This window comes from Drosophila bipectinata, chromosome 3L, assembly GCF_030179905.1.
Source record: "Drosophila bipectinata strain 14024-0381.07 chromosome 3L, DbipHiC1v2, whole genome shotgun sequence".
NCBI classification, from domain to species: domain Eukaryota; kingdom Metazoa; phylum Arthropoda; class Insecta; order Diptera; family Drosophilidae; genus Drosophila; species Drosophila bipectinata.
This window is the reverse complement of record NC_091738.1, coordinates 25,042,741-25,061,516: the sequence shown is the minus strand read 5'-3', so window position 1 is coordinate 25,061,516 and position 18,776 is coordinate 25,042,741. Positions and strand designations below refer to the sequence as shown.

The window sequence follows — 18,776 nt, the reverse complement described above, 5'->3', positions numbered from 1 at the left end:
CTTCTATCTTCAAGAACACCAAAGTTGATATTTTTACAAAATACCAAATACCATTTATAAAAAAATATAATTATCTCTTTCCCTCTCTCATCTGCCAGCCGTTTGTTGTGGAACCAGCTCTCAAATGTTTTTATTTTTACAGCGGGTTACACGACGCGGCCTGCCAATATGCCGTAGTACCCGCTTTTATAGAAATTTTTACAGCGGGTTCCACTGCGATCTGAGGCAATGTTAAGATGATTTTATAAATTTGTATTTTTCTTGATTTGTAATCCAATCAAGAAAAATACAAATTAAAAATTTTTGAAAACACATTAAAAGAATAAAAATATAATATAAATACATTTCAAATAAAATAAAAAGTGTATGCCTCGAGCCTGATTTGAATTCGTTTCATTCTGCACATCAGCCAAGAACTCTACCACTCGGCTATCCCTCACTCGTTGTAGCGCGAGCAATTTTTTTTTAACTTAACTTGTCGCGCTGTGGAACCCGCTCGTTCCAGCGGGTAGCCTCCGTTACACCTGGACATCGTGCATACGCGGTTGGTTGGGGTCGATTTGGTTGTTCGTCATCGAAAAACCTCAATTTTTGTACAGATTGCATTAAAGAACGCATTAATAAAATGAAAATTAACGCATTCAAGGAAATAATATACTTAAAAGCTCCCTTATTTATTAATTAAATTAAATTAAAAATTTATTTTCTTTTCTTTTTAGTATAGGGAGGAAGAAATACTGTTTACCCACGTTGAATTTACTGATAATTCGCAATGTTTGGAAATAATTGAGAAGCCACCACGATGTATATTTAAAATTTTGACCGAGCAATGTCACATGCCAAAGGGTTCTGATTCAGCTTATTTGAATAATATGCATTCGGAGTTCGAGTTTCATCCAAATTATATAAAAGGATCTGATCGGCGAAATTGGGAAAGCGACTTTGGAATCAAGCATTACGCAGGGTGTGTTATTTATACTGTTGACGGATTCGTTGAAAAAAATCGCGATGTGCAGCAAGACGTTTTATTTGATTTTATGAGTCGCAGTGAAGATACATTCATTAAAGACTTATCACAATACCAGGTATGTATTTAAGCTCGTTTTTACCTTTTGCGACGTAACTTTAATTATTGTGATCTACAATTATAAAATCTCTAAAAATCTATAAAATCTTCAACTCCGTGCGTCCGTTAGCTTGCTGTTTTTTGATATATTATAAATCAGAATCACTCTCTGACTCATTAAATTCTTATCCTTTGTGCTTTGCACAAAGCTGCCATACATCTAAAAGATCGAAAACTATTATCGACCTTTATTCTCGAAAATTTAATTTTTTTTGGAAAACTGATCCTTTTTCTCCGTATTTGAAACGTATTTAGATGTTAATACAGTCGAATCCCGATAATTCGTACCCCGCTAAATCGAAATTCGCGATAATTCGTAAAAAATTCTGTCCCCTCGAAAAAAATTCGTTAATTCGTAAAAATTCCATACATTTTGGTCCCCTCGTTAATTCGTAGTATTTGGCGCAACGCAAAGAATATTGAACCACTTATAAATCGTAATTTTATTTCATAACCTCTTATTAATCTTAATGCGATGCGAATTTTTAGTTACAGCACCGTTAGATTTTGCAGACAGCTATGCCGCCTTTATGTCGCTGTGCATTATGAATTTTGTGTTTCTCTCACTGTTTTCGTTAAGTTTGCTGTTACCAATTATTGTTACCAAAAATTACCAATTATTTTAAAGCTTGAATTTTTGTTTATTAAAATTTAATGTTTCTGCTTAATTGCTTAATTTTTTTTTATTTTAATTTTATGTTATTGTTTAATTTTTCTGTAATTTGAAAAACGTACAAATGAATGTACATATGTTTGTTTCATTTTAATAAAGTTAAATACATATGTAAACATGATGTGAAATGCAAAAACCCCGTTTATTCGACTCTTTCATTTTTGAGCCCCGCTAAATAGAAATCTCGATAAATCGAATTCCCGTCTAATTCGTAAAAAAAGTGATCCCCTTGCCATTTCGAATTATCGAGACTCGACTGTAAATAAGTTTTTAGATTTTTTATACTGTTAAGAGGAGCACTAAATAAAAGGTTCTACTCCAATGAGTTCCTTTTTTTAACTCTTTTTCTGTGTCCCTTACCACTTGGGGGAAACAACAGAGCATCCGGCTCGAAGGACCAAATGTTAAGAGGAGCCCAAAATATTAGGGATTACTCCAATGAGTTCCTTTTCGAAAATGATTTTATTTTGTAAAATTGTCTTATAAGAAAGATACATTAAAATATTAAATCTATTTAAAACTACTGATCAACGCACTGCACGCTGACCTGCTATGCGACCCTTTCTCAAGTGCGATAAGCGCACCACTTATGTATGTGTTTGTGTAAGGCTGCAGGGGATGATGCTGTTTGACTCGTTTTTCATAAGAACTTAAGAATTTGTATATACAATAGTGTTCAATGCTTGAACATATACCCTTGCGGGGTATTATAAATTCGGTCAAAAGTGTGCAACGCAGTGGAAGAGACATCTCCGATCCTATAAAGTATATATATTCTTGATCAGGATCACCTCCTTATTTGATTTAAGCATGTCCGTCTGTCTGTTTTTACCTAAACTTTGCACACACCCTTCTTTCTTTTGCACCCAGTATATAAGTCGGAACATCCGGGATCGGCCGACTATGCTATAGCTGCCGTATAACTGATTGATCGGAAATGGTATAACTTTGGTGTTTTTAAAGTTAGAGAGTTCGTATTTTCGGATCGGATATATAAATATAACTGCCATATCACTGACGGATCGTAAATGGTTATTGGTATATGGTTAATATACCCACTTTGGTTTTTTTCAAGAAGTTTGGGACTTTTTCGATATTTTGTGTTTCAATAAATTATGATCGGTAATGATTTTTGCGGTATATATCCGGTTTGAACTGAAAGGGTATATCAATTTCGGCTCCGCCCGAAGTTAGCTTTCCTTTCTTGTTTTTATTGATAAGTTATATAAAGTATAAGTTATTGTAACGAACAGTCAACCCATGGGAGGTGGCATCTCCAGACCATCGGGTAAGAAAAGAGGAGTTGCACGCGGCTGCCGGCCAGATCTTCCGGCTAATGGGTGGGTCTGGTAAGGCCCCTCTCTCTCTCCCTGATGCTTGCCTCGAAGATCATAAATTATGTCGATGATAGAATGCGTGCACAACCTTACGAATTGCGAAGGCCAAACAAGGTCCCCTGTGAACAGATTCAGGCATAATATTTAAGACATAAGACATATCTGCAAAGTTTCAAGCCTCTATCTTAAAAATTAGAATTGATCCCAAAAAAATCGATTTTTTGCCCATAGTGCGCCGTAAAAATCTTCGTCACCCGATTTTTCCGCATTAGCGTTCTAAACGCTTCGCCCTTGAATTGCGTTCCATTGTCCGAGAACACCGTTTCCGGAACTCCAAATGTGTGGAGCAATTCCTGCCTCATGTACTTCACTATTACATCGGCCGGTAGCTTTTTAACCGCCTTGAGGTCAAAGAATTTAGTGTAGTGGTCTAGTGCGATAAACCCGAGACGCAGAATTCCCGACTTTACCATTCTTGGATCTCGGATACGGCCCTTAAAAGTCCACATAAATTCTGAGGAAGAATTTCTGCGTCTCTGCTGGCCTTTTCATCGCGGGTCTCGTTATTTGGTTGGGTACCTTGCACGATTTGCAAACCTCGCGGTTTCCTACGTAGTCTTTCACATCACTGACTAATCTTGGCCAGTAGTACATACGTCGAATCCTCTCCAGCGTTTTATGGATTCCTCCATGGGGTGCTGTGGGAATAGCGTGGGCTTCCTTCATTACCACCGGAATCATCTCCTTTGGCACCCATAACTTCCAGGCGACTCTCGCCTAGCCCTACTCGCCTACTCGTTCCCTTCCATGACTTTCAAGTCTGGCACCATTTCCTTGTTAGCTTCGACCGAGTCCCTTAGAGTCTTATACTCATCCGTCTCGAAAAATGGAGACTCCTAGTCAATCCCTTAGACGGCGACTACCTCCTTCTCTGCTTCTCCTTCATACTCTGTCTATGGAACATCACATCAGGAACGACATGAAGTTTGCGTTTCCGATGATCTATTTGAAATTTATACGCCTGTAGCTTCGATGCCCATCGGCCCAGCCAGCCGAGATCCGTAATCACCGTAAATCTATGTCCCGCTACGTAAGGTCTGAACCGTTTAATACAAACAATAGCGGCCAGGCATTCCTGTTTTATGACGGAATTATTCCGTTGGGCCTTGCTCAATTTTTTGGAAACGAAAGCGATCGGGTACTCGTCCCCTTTCTTTTCTTCCGTTTTCTGAACTAATACTCCGCCTATCGCACAACTGCTTGCGTCGCAGTGGATATAGAACGGTTTCCCAAAATCCGGACTATGTAAAAGCGCAGCCTGACACATCGCGTTCTTAAAGCTTGGAGAACGCCTTCAAATCCGCCTGCGTCATCGTGAAACGGCATTTGGGTCTCACCAAGTCGGTTAGAGGTGCTGCTATGTCCGCACTTATAAACTTGCTATGCCATCCGTTCATTTCTTGAAAACTGCGTAACGCCTTCAACGTCCGCGGAACCGCGTAATCTACCATAGCAGATATCTTCTCGGGATTTGTCCCTATGATGATCACATAACCTAAATACTTAACCGTCCTCATGCAGAAAAGGCTCTTTTCAATATTCAGCGTTAGCCCTGCTTGTTTTATGTGCTTCGCAACCATCGTCAGGACCGCTAGATGCGATTCGAAATACACGAATACCTTGTTTCGTAGCGCGACCGGAATCACCTTGTTCATGAGTCGCGTCATGGTTTGAGAAGCATTCATGAGCCCGAAAGGCATAACCCTAAACTGGTATAGCGGCTTCCCTGAAATGGTAATCGCGGTCTTATCGCGTGAAGCTGGTTCCAGCGGGAGCTGCCAGTAAGCGTCCTTTTAATCCAGACTCGAGATGAACATAGCTTTTGGAAGCCTGCTTAAGATTGCGTCGATCTGTGGCAGTGGATAGGCATCGCCTTGGGTGAAGCTGTTCACTTTTCTACACTCCAAACATAAACGGACTTTGCCTGGCTTCTACACCAGCACAACCGGTGGCGACCAAGTTCTTTGTGATTCTTCGATTACCCTCACCTTTATCATTCTCTCGAACTCTCCGTAGAGCAGCTTCTCTACTGCCGGAGACACTGGATAATGCCTCTGTTTCACCGCTTTCGTCTCCTTGACGTCGATACTATGGCTAATCAAATGGGTCTTGTCCAAGCCTAGGTTGGCGAAAGATGAAAATAGCTCTATCACCGTCTGTAAACTCATTTGCTGGGTTTCCGATAGCTCCTGTCTAACCGAAATTTCGCCGACCCGGAAATTTAACGGTGTTTACCGGTGTTTACTCACTTATTCAATTGAATATGTTGAGAATCTTAAGAATCTTAAGCTTAAACCGTATCGCCTCGCGAGTGCTGTGGTATATTTGGAGTCGAATAAATAATTTGTATAATTTCAATTCCAAGCAAAGCTCAGCTCTGCTTCTTCCCCGGCTTTTTTTATACCCTTGCAGAGGGTATTATAATTTTGTCCAAAAGTGTGCAACGCAGTGAAGGAGACATCTCCGACCCTATAAAGTATATATATTCTTGATCAGGATCACCTCCTGAGTTGATATGAGCATGTCCGTCTGTCCGTCTGTCCGTCTGTCTGTTTCTACGCAAACTAGTCTCTCAGTTTTAAAGCTATCGTCTTGAAACTTTGCACACACCCTTCTTTCCTTTGCACGCAGTATATAAGTCGGAACGGCCGGGATCGGCCGACTATATCCTATAGCTGCCATATAACTGATTGATCGGAAATGGTATAACTTTGGTGTTTTTAGAGTTAGAGAGTTCAAATTTGACATGAGAGCTATTTTTGGCAAAATAATACGACATGCCAAATTTCATAAGGATCGGCCGACTATATCTTATAGCTGCCATATAACTGAACGATCGGAAATGACCCAACTTTCGTGTTTTTGAAGATAGAAAGCTGGAACTTGGTACAGATTATATTTTTGGCCAGTTAATCCGACCTACAAAATTTCATTAGGATCGGCCGACTATATCCTATAGCTGCCATATAACTGAACGATCGGAAATGACCCAACATTCGTGTTTTTGAAGATAGAAAGCTGGCACTTGGTACACATTCTATTTTTGGTCAGTCAATCCGATCTACCAAATTTCTTAACGATCGGTTGACTATATCTTATAGCTGACATATAACTGAACGATCGGAAATGGTATTTGGTAGAAATATCAACTTTCGAATTTTTGAAGATAGAAGCTTGGGACTTTTTTTTAGATTCTTTATTGTAATTAATTGGTTTTATTATGATGTAATCATAAGGATCGGCCAACTATATCCGATGTTTGCGATATATATCCGGTTATAGCTGCAAGGGTATATAAACTTCGGCTCCGCCCGAAGTTAGCTTTGCTTTCTTGTTTTTATTATAGCTTTGCTTTTATTTATTGAATCTACTCTTAATTTTGAGACTAACAATAAGTTGACGAATCTTAACATTAATATTTAACTAACAGTATACTAAGACTGCATTTTGGTTGCGCGTCCCTCAGGTCGGTCGCTGGGTGGGTAAGTCATTGCGACGAAGGCGTGATTGGTTGCTCCACCTTGTTAGACCTCTCGCCAGGTGGTTAGGGTGCACCGATAGCTTGGTTAAGTACTTTACCTTCTGTTCTGCGATCGCTTCTTTGACTGGTAAAATGTTTAAGTCGCGGTGTATGTTTTCGTTGCGAACGTACCACGGTGCCCCGGTGATTGTTCTCAAGATCTTCGACTGAACTCTTTGTATTATGTCAATGTTGCTATTGCTGGCGTTCCCCATATACGTTTTAGCCGTACAACCCGAGTTGTACAGCAGGACTTTATATTCAAGGCTAAGACGTGACCGAGCGTTGATAAGCCAATGAAGGCCGCTGGCTTTTAGCTTTAGGTGTGTTCTTTTGGCTTCAATGGGCCGGCGCCATGTGAGTCTTCTGTCGAGATGTACTCCTAGGTATGTTACTTCGTTTGCTTGTGGGAGTAGAGTGTTGTTTAATGTTATCGGCGGGCCGTTTTGCCTGTTCACAGTGAACGTAACATGCATTTTAGTTCGTTCACTTTAATTCGCCAATCTGACAGCCATTTTTCGACATCGACCATATGAAGAGCTAGCTGCGCAGTTGCTTGAATCGGGTATTTTGAGCGGCTAAGAATAGCTGTGTCATCGGCAAACGTGGATGTTGTTAGACGTGTGCTTGTCGGGATATCTGCTGTGTAGAGGACATATAATATTGCCCACAGCACGCTGCCTTGAGGAACTCCAGCTCCAACAGTGTAATCATCGGATATAGCGGTGTTGCACCTCACGACAAATTTTCTGTCGTGAAGGTAAGACTCCAAAATCTTGTGGGTGCTGTAGGGGAGCATTGTCTTGATCTTGTACATTAGACCTTCCAGCCAGACTCTATCGAATGCTTGAGTGACATCTAAAAATATGGCAGTAGAGTACTCACGTTTTTCGAACGCGTTCCGAATTTCGGATGTTATCCGGTTGACCTGCTCAATTGTTCCATGCTTTTCACGAAACCCAAATTGGTGTGACGGGATTCCTTCCTGGATTCTCAGGTATGTGTTTATCCGAGTCATTAGGCATTTTTCAAAGAGTTTAGATAGGCAAGAGAGTAGGCTTATAGGTCTATACGACGTGGGGATAGTGTGGTCTTTTCCCGGCTTTGCTATCATTATTATAATTGATATTTTCCATCTCACTGGAAAGTGGCCAAGTTTTGCGATGGCATTAAATAGTTGGGTGTGAGTGCAAACGGCGCAGTATGGGAGCTCATTTTGGGAGTTATGAGGTCGCAGCCCGGGGATTTTTTCGTATTTAATTGTCGATTGATGATGTTAACGATTTCGTTCGGGCGAAACTCAATCGGCTCATGTTGAGGCTGGGGCTCATATGATAAAGTCGGCAAAGTAAACGCATTGGTGGCAGGATTTGGTTGGAAGACATTTTTAAGGTGTTTGGCAAACGTGCTGGCTCTGTCTGCGTCGCTGCGCGCCCTCCCGCCTGTGGAATTTCTCATAGGCATCACGGTTTCTTTCGGTTAGCTCAGAGTTGGGTGAGCTCTTCATAGTGAGTGTTTTGTACTGTTCGTTGACAATTGCTCTATGTAGCGGCGGTGGACATACGTTTCTTCTTGCTGTAGAGCTTGATCAAGTTGACGTGAGGCATGTTTGAAGCGTTGCTTAGCAGATGGCGATCTGTGACATTGCCATTCTCGACGTAAGCGTCGCTTTTCGAGGACGAGCTTTTCGATTTGTAGATTTGTCTTCTTTTGATTGCGTTGTGTGTTTATATTTTGAGGTGTTGAAACTTGAGCTGCAGAGACGAGTACAGACACCAGCGAATTAACAAAACTGTCTACGTTGGCTTCGTCGCTGAGGTGAGGACTCAGCTCAATGTGTGAGCTGATGTACTTCCTGTACTTAACCCAATTTATGTGAGGTCAGATTTGATGATTGATCCCATGTTCCTGGGTGTTGGAGTAGAGTAAAAAGGACAGGCGAGTGATCAGATGAAAGATCCGAAAGGCATTCGGCGCATATAAGATTTTTAGGAATGTTTTTGGTAATCGCAAAGTCAATTAAATCGGAAAGATTCTTTGGGTCTGCCGGCCAGTATGTTGGTGTGCCAGAAGAAGCATAGTCTAGCTTGTTCTTAGCTTTGATAATTGCATTATAGAGCTGCTTTCCTTTTGGGGTCACGAGACGAGATCCCCAGTGTGTGTGCTTGGCATTGTAGTCTCCTGCTGCTATGAAGTGGTCTCCGAGTGAGTTGAAAAACTGCATAAACTCATCTTCGGCTATGGTGAAGCGTGAGGGGCAGTATACGGCAGCTAGAGTTAATTGCGTGCCAGTATTTAGGTGTATATTTATTGATGTGGCCTGTAGGTAGTTTTTTGCAAATTTCGTATGATAATGGTGCTTAATACGGCTTCTGATTAAAATTCCAGTCCCGCCTTGTGCTTTACCATCTGGATGATTTGTTCCATCGAATGAATATCCTCGTAGTTGAATATTGTATCTGTTCGTAAGATGTGTTTCTGAAAGCAGCATTACGTCGATTTGATTGTCTAGTAGGAATTGCGCTAACTCGAGTTTATGCTGCGAAACGCTGTTATCGTTCCACGTAGATATTCGTAGGGAAGTCATTATTTGGATTGTTGTGAAACCAGCATTTGTATTAATACAAGTAGATTTTGGTTTCGCATTAGATCTTGCATAGTTGTACGCATAAACGACATGAACTCCGTAAGGCTTTGTTGTAGACTGCATATCATAGCTTCAAAGTTACTTTTTGGCTGCTCCGGCGGTTGATGCTGCTGAGCCGTTTGATTTTTTGTCAGAGTTTATGGGTCCTAGTGAGGATCTGGCTGCAGTCGAGAAGTAGACTTCAGGGTTTCACCTGCAGGCTATGAACTGATTGTTTTGGGTGCGGACAGTAAATCCCATCTGATGGATGCGATAGTCAGCAGTGTGAGGCGGAATGTCGTGCTGTCCAAGGCGAAATGAGGTCGTTCATGAGACAGACCAAAAATGGATTTAAAGAGTTGATCACTGGGTTTCGTAAAGTCAATGACCAACTCTGTGCGCTTAACACTCAGTTTAGCAGCCTTCAGCTACTAACGGAGTCTCCTAAGCGTAAGAAATCCGCTGTTTGTGATCAGTCTACTCAGCCGTCAATAACGCAGCCGCTCATATCTCTGGCTACCCCAAGGGCCAGAATTGAGAACAAGTCGCTGTCCGAATTTCTCAAGGAAAATGTGCAATTGTCTGAGCAAATGTCCTCTGTGGTATCCCTTCAAGTGATACCACAGGTCCTAGTAAACCCCCATCAGAGTCACCCAAAAGGGTATTCCAAAGTCCGGACCACCGGCACCGACTGATGCTGCAGTTCTCGTACCTGCGACACCAAAACCCTTACAGGTGATTCCTCCATCGAAACATATATTTGTTTCTCGGCTTGCCCCATCTGAAGTATCACTTCAGAGATTGATATCTCGGCTTATATCAAAGCCAAAACAAAAGCCGATATAAAGGTGGAGGACATAACTAAATTTAAATATAATTATACACGGCGCACGTCTTCTTTCAAGATTCGTGTGCCCGCGCTGATGTTCAAGACGATTTGTTCTTCCAGTTTTTGGCCAGAGAATCTTTTCGTCCAAGAACATCAGCCTAGTTCCGTAAAGAAAAAAGTTATAAAACCAGTGGGTGTGAGACTTCCCAATATCGGAACCACTGACCAACCCTCCACCTCTTCTTTGGCCACTAACCCAAAAAACTAGTATCGTCACTAACACTTACCTATTAGAACCTATCACTAGGGGGCTCCGTAGCAAACTCCCTAAACTATATTCTGATAGTTCTTTCTTTGCATCCCACATTAAAGCCTTTACAGAAACTTGGTTAAAGCCGGAAATCTATAGCTCCGAAGTTTTTCCAAGTAAGTACACCACTTTCAGACGGGATCGACGTCAACGAAAAGGGGGTGGAGTCTTCATTTCGGTAGACTCACGAACGGCCTTCACCTTCATCGCGAACGGCACGATCCTTGCAATGTTGGCCTCCTAAATTGGCTGCACATCACGCACGCTATCCAGTTAGCTACGGATGAGAGGCTCCGGACGTCCATACCGGAATCGAAGCTGCTCCATAACAGGTTCTACGTTGTTGGGATGGATGAGCAACGACTTCACTTCTCGCGGGCCTCGCTCTTGGGTACACTCCAATTTCCAATTGGGTACACTGGTAGGCTGCCGTTGTCTCCGTGAACGCGTACACGAATATTGGCCATTCCTCTGGCTGACCCTCGAATTCGGGAAGATCTGGCAATCTACGTAGCGTCCATCCAGGTGTGCTCGTCGCCGCCACTCCACATGACTGGGGCGATGCACAGTGGTCGATTTAGCCAATCTGGCAGTCAATAATTAATATCAAGCTAAATAAACAAGTTATGTTTTTCAAATTATTTTTATAATTTAGTATGTAAATTAACAAATATTTAACAATACTTTTAAAACAAAAAAATTTTTTTTAAATTAAAAAATAAATGTTTTAATTTTGATTTTTTTTTAGAAAAATTTTCAGCTCTGTATTTTATTATAACAAAATTGGAAAATTACATTTCATTGTTGCTTATTTCGGGGATGCTTTCCAAAAGCCTCGTCATCCAAAGCAATATACTTTTTTGAGAACGTGGAAGTACATTTTGACATCGATGATATTAGCGGGTCTGATGTCAGTAAAAGTGAATGCATAAGGTCTTCCATCGTATTTATTCTGGACGATTTCAGGATCACTAAAGCGCTGGCGGTATGTCGAATGGCCACTACTCCCATTGCAGCCCCATTTATATATGGCTTTTAATGGACCACTGATTTTGGAATCTTCTAATCCTTTAAAAGCTGCTTTGTATCCTTCAATTACCCGAGCAACAGTGTGGTCAACCAAAGACTGCATACTGACTTCCGCTGAAGTGTCCGAAATGTGTATGTCCTCAGGATAAGTCGCCTTTTTGGCCTTTAGCACAACATCATAACAAGGAAACATTTTTGACCTATGATTTTTCACAATTTTTTGAACTAGCTGGTACGAATTTTTTGTAAAGTCTCCATCTACCATAAGGGCTAAGGCTTCTTCAGGGCTTCTTGCATTTTCAACTTCTGCGCTCTTAGTAATTTTTGTGGGATTTTCTGAGTCTATGTTCAATAACATATGAGATGCATTTCTTTTGCCAGAATTATACAAACTCACGCGAGCAGCCACGAGCAATTCTTCCCATGGGGTTTCCTTAACAATGTCGGAAACTCTTCGAACTTGGCGATGAGGTTTGCAATCAGAGAAAGGTTTTACTGGGCGCCCAGAGCTACTAGAGGCTATTTCAGTTAGCACAATAGACTCATTTAGCCTATTTTCATTTTGTTTTTGAAAATATATGTGGTTTCTACGGCATTTTTTCCACTTTTCCGTAAGTTTGCTAGAAGATTTGGATAATTTTTCATTAATTTGCTTGTATTCTTCATCGCTAATATTATTATATTATTATATGGCCATGACAACCCTTTTATCGGGTCTCGGCCTGAAGCGCAATGTGCCTCCACGCGACTCTGTCCTGGGCGCGCCTTCGCCAGTTGGTAACACCAAGTGTGGACAGGGTTTCCATCACCTGGTCTTGCCATCGCGTTCGGGGTCGTCCTCTCCTTCGTGTCCCAACAATCACCGCATCAAACACCTTACGGGCCGGAGCGTCTTCATCCATACGGGCAACGTGGCCCAGCCAGCGAAGTCTTTGAGATTTCACTCGACTGGCTACGTCAACATCACCGTACAGCTCATACAGCTCGTGGTTGTATCTGATGCGATAAACATCGTCCACGCAGATTGGGCCAAAGACTTTACGAAGAATTTTCCTCTCGAACACTCCAAGAGCAGCTGCATCTGATTGCGTCACTGTCCAGCACTCCGCACCATATATAGGAGTACTGGAAGAATGAGCGTCTTGTAGAGTGTGATTTTTGTGCGTCGAGAGAGAGCTCTACTATTAAACTGCCTACTGAGCCCAAAGTAACACCTGTTGGCAAGTGTTATTCTCCGCTTAATCTCCAGACTGACATCATTTGTGCTTGTTATAGCAGTGCCTAGGTAGATAAACTCCTTGACGGACCCAAAGCTATAGTTTTCTGCAGTCAGCTGAGAATCAAGGCGCCGCGATTCTCTGCTAGAGCACACCATAAACTTTGTTTTCTCCATATTCACTGCTAGTCCTACTTTTGCTGATTCCTTTTCAATAGCCCCGAAGGCTCCTGTGACATCACGCTTGGTGCGGCCAATGATATCAATATCATCAGCGTAACCAAGGAGCTGGACACATCTGTTGGTTAATATCGTGCCCGACCGATGTACACCAGCCTTTCTTATAATACTCTCCATTAAAATATTGAAGAGTATACAAGACAGCGAGTCACCTTGTCTGAGGCCACACTTGGTAATAAAGGTTTCGGATTGGCCACTTCCTACCTTGACAGAGCTGATGGTGTTGCTCAATGTCATTCTGCAAAGTCTAGTCAGCTTTGCTGGTATACCAAGCTCAGACATGGCGGCATATAGGCGATCTCGCCGGGGGCTATCAAATGCAGCTTTGTAGTCGACGAAGAGATGGTACGTGTCGATCTGGTTTTCGTAAGACTTCTCCAGGATTTGGCGCAAGGTGAAAATCTGGTCAACAGTGGACTTGCCAGGCCTGAACCCGCACTGATAAGGTCCAATCAGTGCTTCAGCATGGGGTTTCAGTCTTTCACACAATACGCTCGTTAGGACCTTGTATGCAACTGGAAGAAGACTAATTCCGCGGTAGTTGGTGCGCACCGTAGCATCACCCTTCTTCAGGATGGGACAGATCATGCTGAGGTTCCAGTCTTCGGGCATGCTCTCCGTGAGCCATATCTTACTGATTAGTTGGTGCATGCTCCCTACCAACATATCACCAGCTGCTTTAAACAATTCTGCCGGCAGGCCGTCAGCACCTGCAGACTTGTTGTTTTTAAGCCGTTGGATTGCATCCTTGACTTCGATATGACTTGGGATTGGCACTTCAATATCAGTGCCATAGATTGGGGTTCGTGGATCATAGTCTTCAGAGTCTGTGCTTGAGCCAGATAACAAACTCGAGAAGTGATCCCTCCATAACCTCAGCACGACCTCTGTTTCTGAGACAAGATTTCCATCATTGTCCCTGCACGCCACTGTACCAGTCTTAAATCCTTGGGTCAGACGCTTGACCCTCTGGTAGAAGTTACGTGCTTCAATTCTGCATCTGCTGCTCTCTGTGCTCTCACACTCTCGCCTTTCCTGCTCTTTCTTCTTGCGTCTGAAAAGGCGTTTTTCGTCTCTTCTTCTCGACCTGTAGACATCCACAATCGCTCGTGTCGCCCCAGCTTGTAGTGTTCTTCCGTAGGCGGCATCCTTTGCAGCTGTTGCGTCATGACACTCCTGATCGTACCATGGATTCCTTGATAGAGGACGCTGGAATCCAAGCACTTCTTCTGCCGAAGCTCGCAGGGAGTGAGATATGAGCGCCCACATATCGCTTATGTCTTCAGGTATTGAAGGTGCTCGGCTTAATAGCCCCGAGACGTGAGTGGAGAATGGAAAATCGCTAATATTGTTCTTATCAATAAGGAATGAAAAAACATGTCTTTGAATTGCCTCAAGTTTCTTTTCGAGCACAGTTTCCTTGTGCCATATTGCCATAAAAAGCGTGCTTCTTAAAACTGACATTGTATCTATAAAATATAATAAGCTATAGGCTAGCAGCTGGTAGCACCTCATTTTGACACTGGACGATTCACAAAAGCTAATTCTATAAACACAAAAAGATTGGTGGCAGGAGACCGTAGGGGTCACAAGTTCTATTCCACGAAAGTCTGAGGTATGTTAGTAATGCTACTGTAAATGAAATGTTAACTTATACATCGATTTACCACGAATACAAACAAACACAGGACACACATTTTTATTAAATACATACCAACTTTGACTTAGGATAACACTTATTTCAGAAAAAATCGCAAAACTTTAACTTTTACAAAGCAGAAGAAAACCCTTAAAAAGTGCGGGAAAATATATTAAGGTGTGGACAGAAAAATTTAGTGAGCTTCACTAGCTCACGACTGCGTGACTATCGATTAGAAAAATGTAGTAGCATAAAAATAAATATTGGCGGGATTTTAGTTTTCAAAATAAATATAAATATGAATTAAATTTCAGCCTTTAATTTTATATTTATTGCCTGCCAGATTGGCTCAATCGACCACTGTGCGATGGAGCAAATACCTCCAAATTGTGTGTCGGCTCCCGTGGCGGATGAACATAACCTAGTTAAGGCTGTGCCGTGGCGGTCACACAAAATGACTGAGAATAGCCCACTGTTGTTGTTGGTGTGTGTGTCCGTGTGACAGGTTGCCTGTTTGCCCAATGGGCGCCGTGTGTCGGCGCCAAATTTTCAGTCCATTGTCGCGCCAAATTTGTACTAATTTGTGCCGGCAACTGCAACGATAACGTCACTCCAAGCTCCGTTTGCAGATTGTCACTCATCTGCCTGGGCAAGTTTTCACTTAAACTCTGTTGCGCTGCTCCCTGGCGTGGCAGCATTTCACTCAAACATGGCGGTGTATTCGCCGCACCGCTCACTCCAACGCCGCGTGCCCCGATTCCGACGGGATCCCTGGCGGCCTCGGCTTTTCCCCCATTTACCCTTGCCTTTTCCAGCTCCGACTCGAGAAGTGCGATCCTTTCCATTAGGGCCGCCACTTATACAAACGTGGAGTCCATAATCTGCCCCGTTGCTTCGGGTTGCAGGTTACTTGCCGATTTTCTGGCGGCTGTTCCACTTTGCTTCGGAGTCTGTGGCCGCTGCCGATCACCAGCCACAGGCGTGTCTCGGATCTCTCCGAACTTGTTTCACGTGGCGTGTTCCACACTGAAAGGATTACGACCAGCGCACTCAAATATACCCACAAGAGGTATATAGTGCATGGGCACGGATGGTACGCCTGCCAGCGCCCCAGACTAGAAGCTATAGCTATGTACATAGCGACCAGCACAGTACCTTTCAAGTATATGCTTGCCGGACAGTATACTCCCTCTGGATAAAAGGCGAAGTGTATCTATCACCTCTACTGATCTATGGGTCACAGCATCCGAGTTGTATAACGCAACTCCACGTCGAGTCCGAGGACTCTACCTGCGATTTGGGTATCAATTCCGATTCCAACGGGATCCCTGGCTTGACCTCCATTTTCCTTTGGCTTTTCCAGCTCCGACTCGAGACGTGCGATCATTTTCATTAGGACCGTCACTTGTACAGTCGTGGAGTCCGAAATCTGCCCCGTTGCTTCGGGCTGCAGGTTACTTGCCGCTTTCCTGGCGGCTGTTCCACTTAGCTTCGGAGTCAGTGGCCGCTGCCGATCACCAGCCATACTCGCAGAACTGGCCGAGTTGCCAGTTGCTGTGGCCGTGGTGGTCGCAGTTGCGGGAACACCCGTGGCTTCCAGTCTGGGGCTCCGCCGGGGCGAATGCTTCGAGGGCATCATCTTGCATAGTGCGAATATAAGATAATGTCACCGCTTGGCCGATCACGGTGAATGCCTTTAAACAAATGATGGACAATAGTTGGAGTTCGGCTTGTTCGTTTTATTCTGAAAGAATTATAATAGCTGCTTAGCTCTTACATTTACTTAGTTGGCTAACAAACCGTAGTTTCTCTTCCCTCTTCTTGTGATGGCGCAAATCCGTATAGATGATCCGCCAAAATATTGTGTTTCTTTGTACCCGATTTTAGGAAGACCGAAAAACATATACTAAAAGTACCAGATTTCATATAATACTGACTTCAACTTTCTCAAACTTAAGAAATTTGAATGTATCTGATAAATATTTGTTCATGTTAGGAAAATATTTTTCAAGCATTGAAGACTATTTTATATACAAATTCCCATGAAATATGAGACAAACAGCATGGTCTAGAACCGATCCCCTGCAGCCTAACACAAACACATACATAAGTGGTGCGCTTATCGCACTTGAGAAAGGGTCGCATAGCATGTCAGCGTGCAGTGCGTTGATAAGTAGTTTTAAATAGATTTAGGATTTTCATGTATCCTACTTATAAGAGAATTGTAGAGAATAAAAACAGTTTCTAAGCGGAATTCATTGAATTCAAGTACGACCCTATTATTTGGGGCTCCTCTTAACAATATGGTAACACAAAAACTAAGAAACTGAATACATAAAATGAAAATTATTTAAAATATAATTCTAAATAAAACAAAAAAAAAAACTAAAATAATAATGAATACCTGAATTCCGCCGATTATTCTAAATATTTTAAAATGTTTATGAGAGATATAAGAGAAACTAAAATTAGTTGGCGGATTTTGCTTACATTTAAACTTAACTTGTATTTGTCGGAGATAGGTTAGATTTCAACGCCGCGTGCCCCGTTGAAATTTGAAACACTGTATTCAATGATTAGTTATAAGTTTTCAGTGTATAGTTTAATAAGGAATAACTGGGCACTCCAAATGAAGAGAGAATGAAGGGAAGAAGCTTTTTGAAAGATAGCGCGGTGGGAAGGAGAGTAAGAACAGCCCTCAGAAGTGAACGGACGTGAATGAAAATCATTGCGACCCGCTGCGAAATTGTGAAATAGAAAAATGACAGATGAAAACGACCAACCTTTCCCGACATTTTCTTATAAAAAAAGGGATGTTGCAAATTTTTATCAAATTTTTATTTCAATTTACACACTTTGTGGAGCCTAATGAAACTATGAACTTGTAGGCCCTGGGGATCCAATAATGTCGCTAAAATAAATTAAATTCAGTTTTTGGATGGAATTGGTAGATTAGTTTATTAGACCTCTTTTAGTGGCGAGTCGAAAGACCAATGATTCATACAGTCCATTAAATTTATTTTGGATTCTTGTTTTCGCGGTCTTTCAGAATTTTTGAAATTACCAATTACAAGTGCACCAGCCGGCATTCATTATAACTCTTAGAGGACCAGACGGCCAAGGGGCGCTCAACAAATGATTTTTTCAACTATGTATATAGAAAAGACTACGAGGAAATAAAGATAACTACGAGAAATTAGTTACAAAATTTAAAATACTTTGAAGTATTTTAAGGAAGGACAGGAAAGAGAGATGATAGGTTAGAGACCATTGTAGTTTGACTTAAGTCCCAAAGAGGGTCGTATTGGCGACTCCAGACGCATGACCAGTACTGCAGTGCGGAGGAAAAGCCAAAAAGTCACTTCCCTCTCTTTCTCTTAAGCGAACGGTCGTGTTTTTTTGTGCGCACTGCGTTTTATTATAAATATTGGTAAACCGGTGTTTACATACTTGTGAATTAAATCTTGTGAATCTTAACAATCTTAAAGCCTAAACCGTATCGCTTCGCGAGTGCTGTGGTATATTTGGAGTCGAATTAATAATTTGTCTAAATTCTATTCCAAGCATAGCTATGCTCTGCTTCTTCCCCGGCTTATCTCTATTTCTGCATTTCTCTTTTGCACTATTCAAAGCTCCCGCTTCGGCTTCTTGTTTGGCACAGTGGTTCAAGGTATTGTATTTTTAACTTTTTATATATTAATTTTTGTTTTATTAATTAAAAAAAAAAAAATGGAATTTAAGCTTGTCAGCGCCATTAAGTCTTGTAACAAGACAATTTCCACATTCCAGCCTAGCATCCATTGCTGGTTATGTGAAAACGTCGTGCACGCCAAGTGTGCCGGATTCACTGCCTCAGTTTCGGATGCCATTTCCCGTAGGTCGGGTATACACTATTGTTGTGAAAATTGTCGTGCTGTCCCAGGCGAAAGGAGGTCGTTCATGAGACAGACCAAAAATGGATTTAAAGTGTTGATCACTGGCTTTCGTAAAGTCAATGACCAACTCTATGACACTCAGTTTAGCAGCCTTCAGCTACTAACAGAGTCTCCTAAGCGTAAGAAATCCGCTGTTTGTGATCCGCCTCAGCCTGCTCAGCCGACATTAATGCAGCCGCTTATATCTCTGGCCACCCCAAGGGCTAGAACTGAGAAAAATTCGTCCGAATTTCTCA

At 42.1% G+C, this 18,776-nt stretch overlaps 1 protein-coding gene across 5 annotated transcripts in view; it reads left to right on the top strand.

The window, feature by feature from the left end:
* The window catches only part of Myo81F (Myosin 81F), a 550,527-nt gene that overhangs the window by 198,625 nt on the left and 333,126 nt on the right, over positions 1-18,776 (top strand). For all 5 annotated transcript variants that reach the window (XM_070279498.1, XM_070279502.1, XM_070279501.1 and 2 more), the window contains exon 8: positions 720-1,085. In XM_070279498.1, coding sequence (XP_070135599.1) covers positions 720-1,085 — 366 coding nt within the window. The remainder of the gene's footprint in view (positions 1-719; positions 1,086-18,776) is intronic.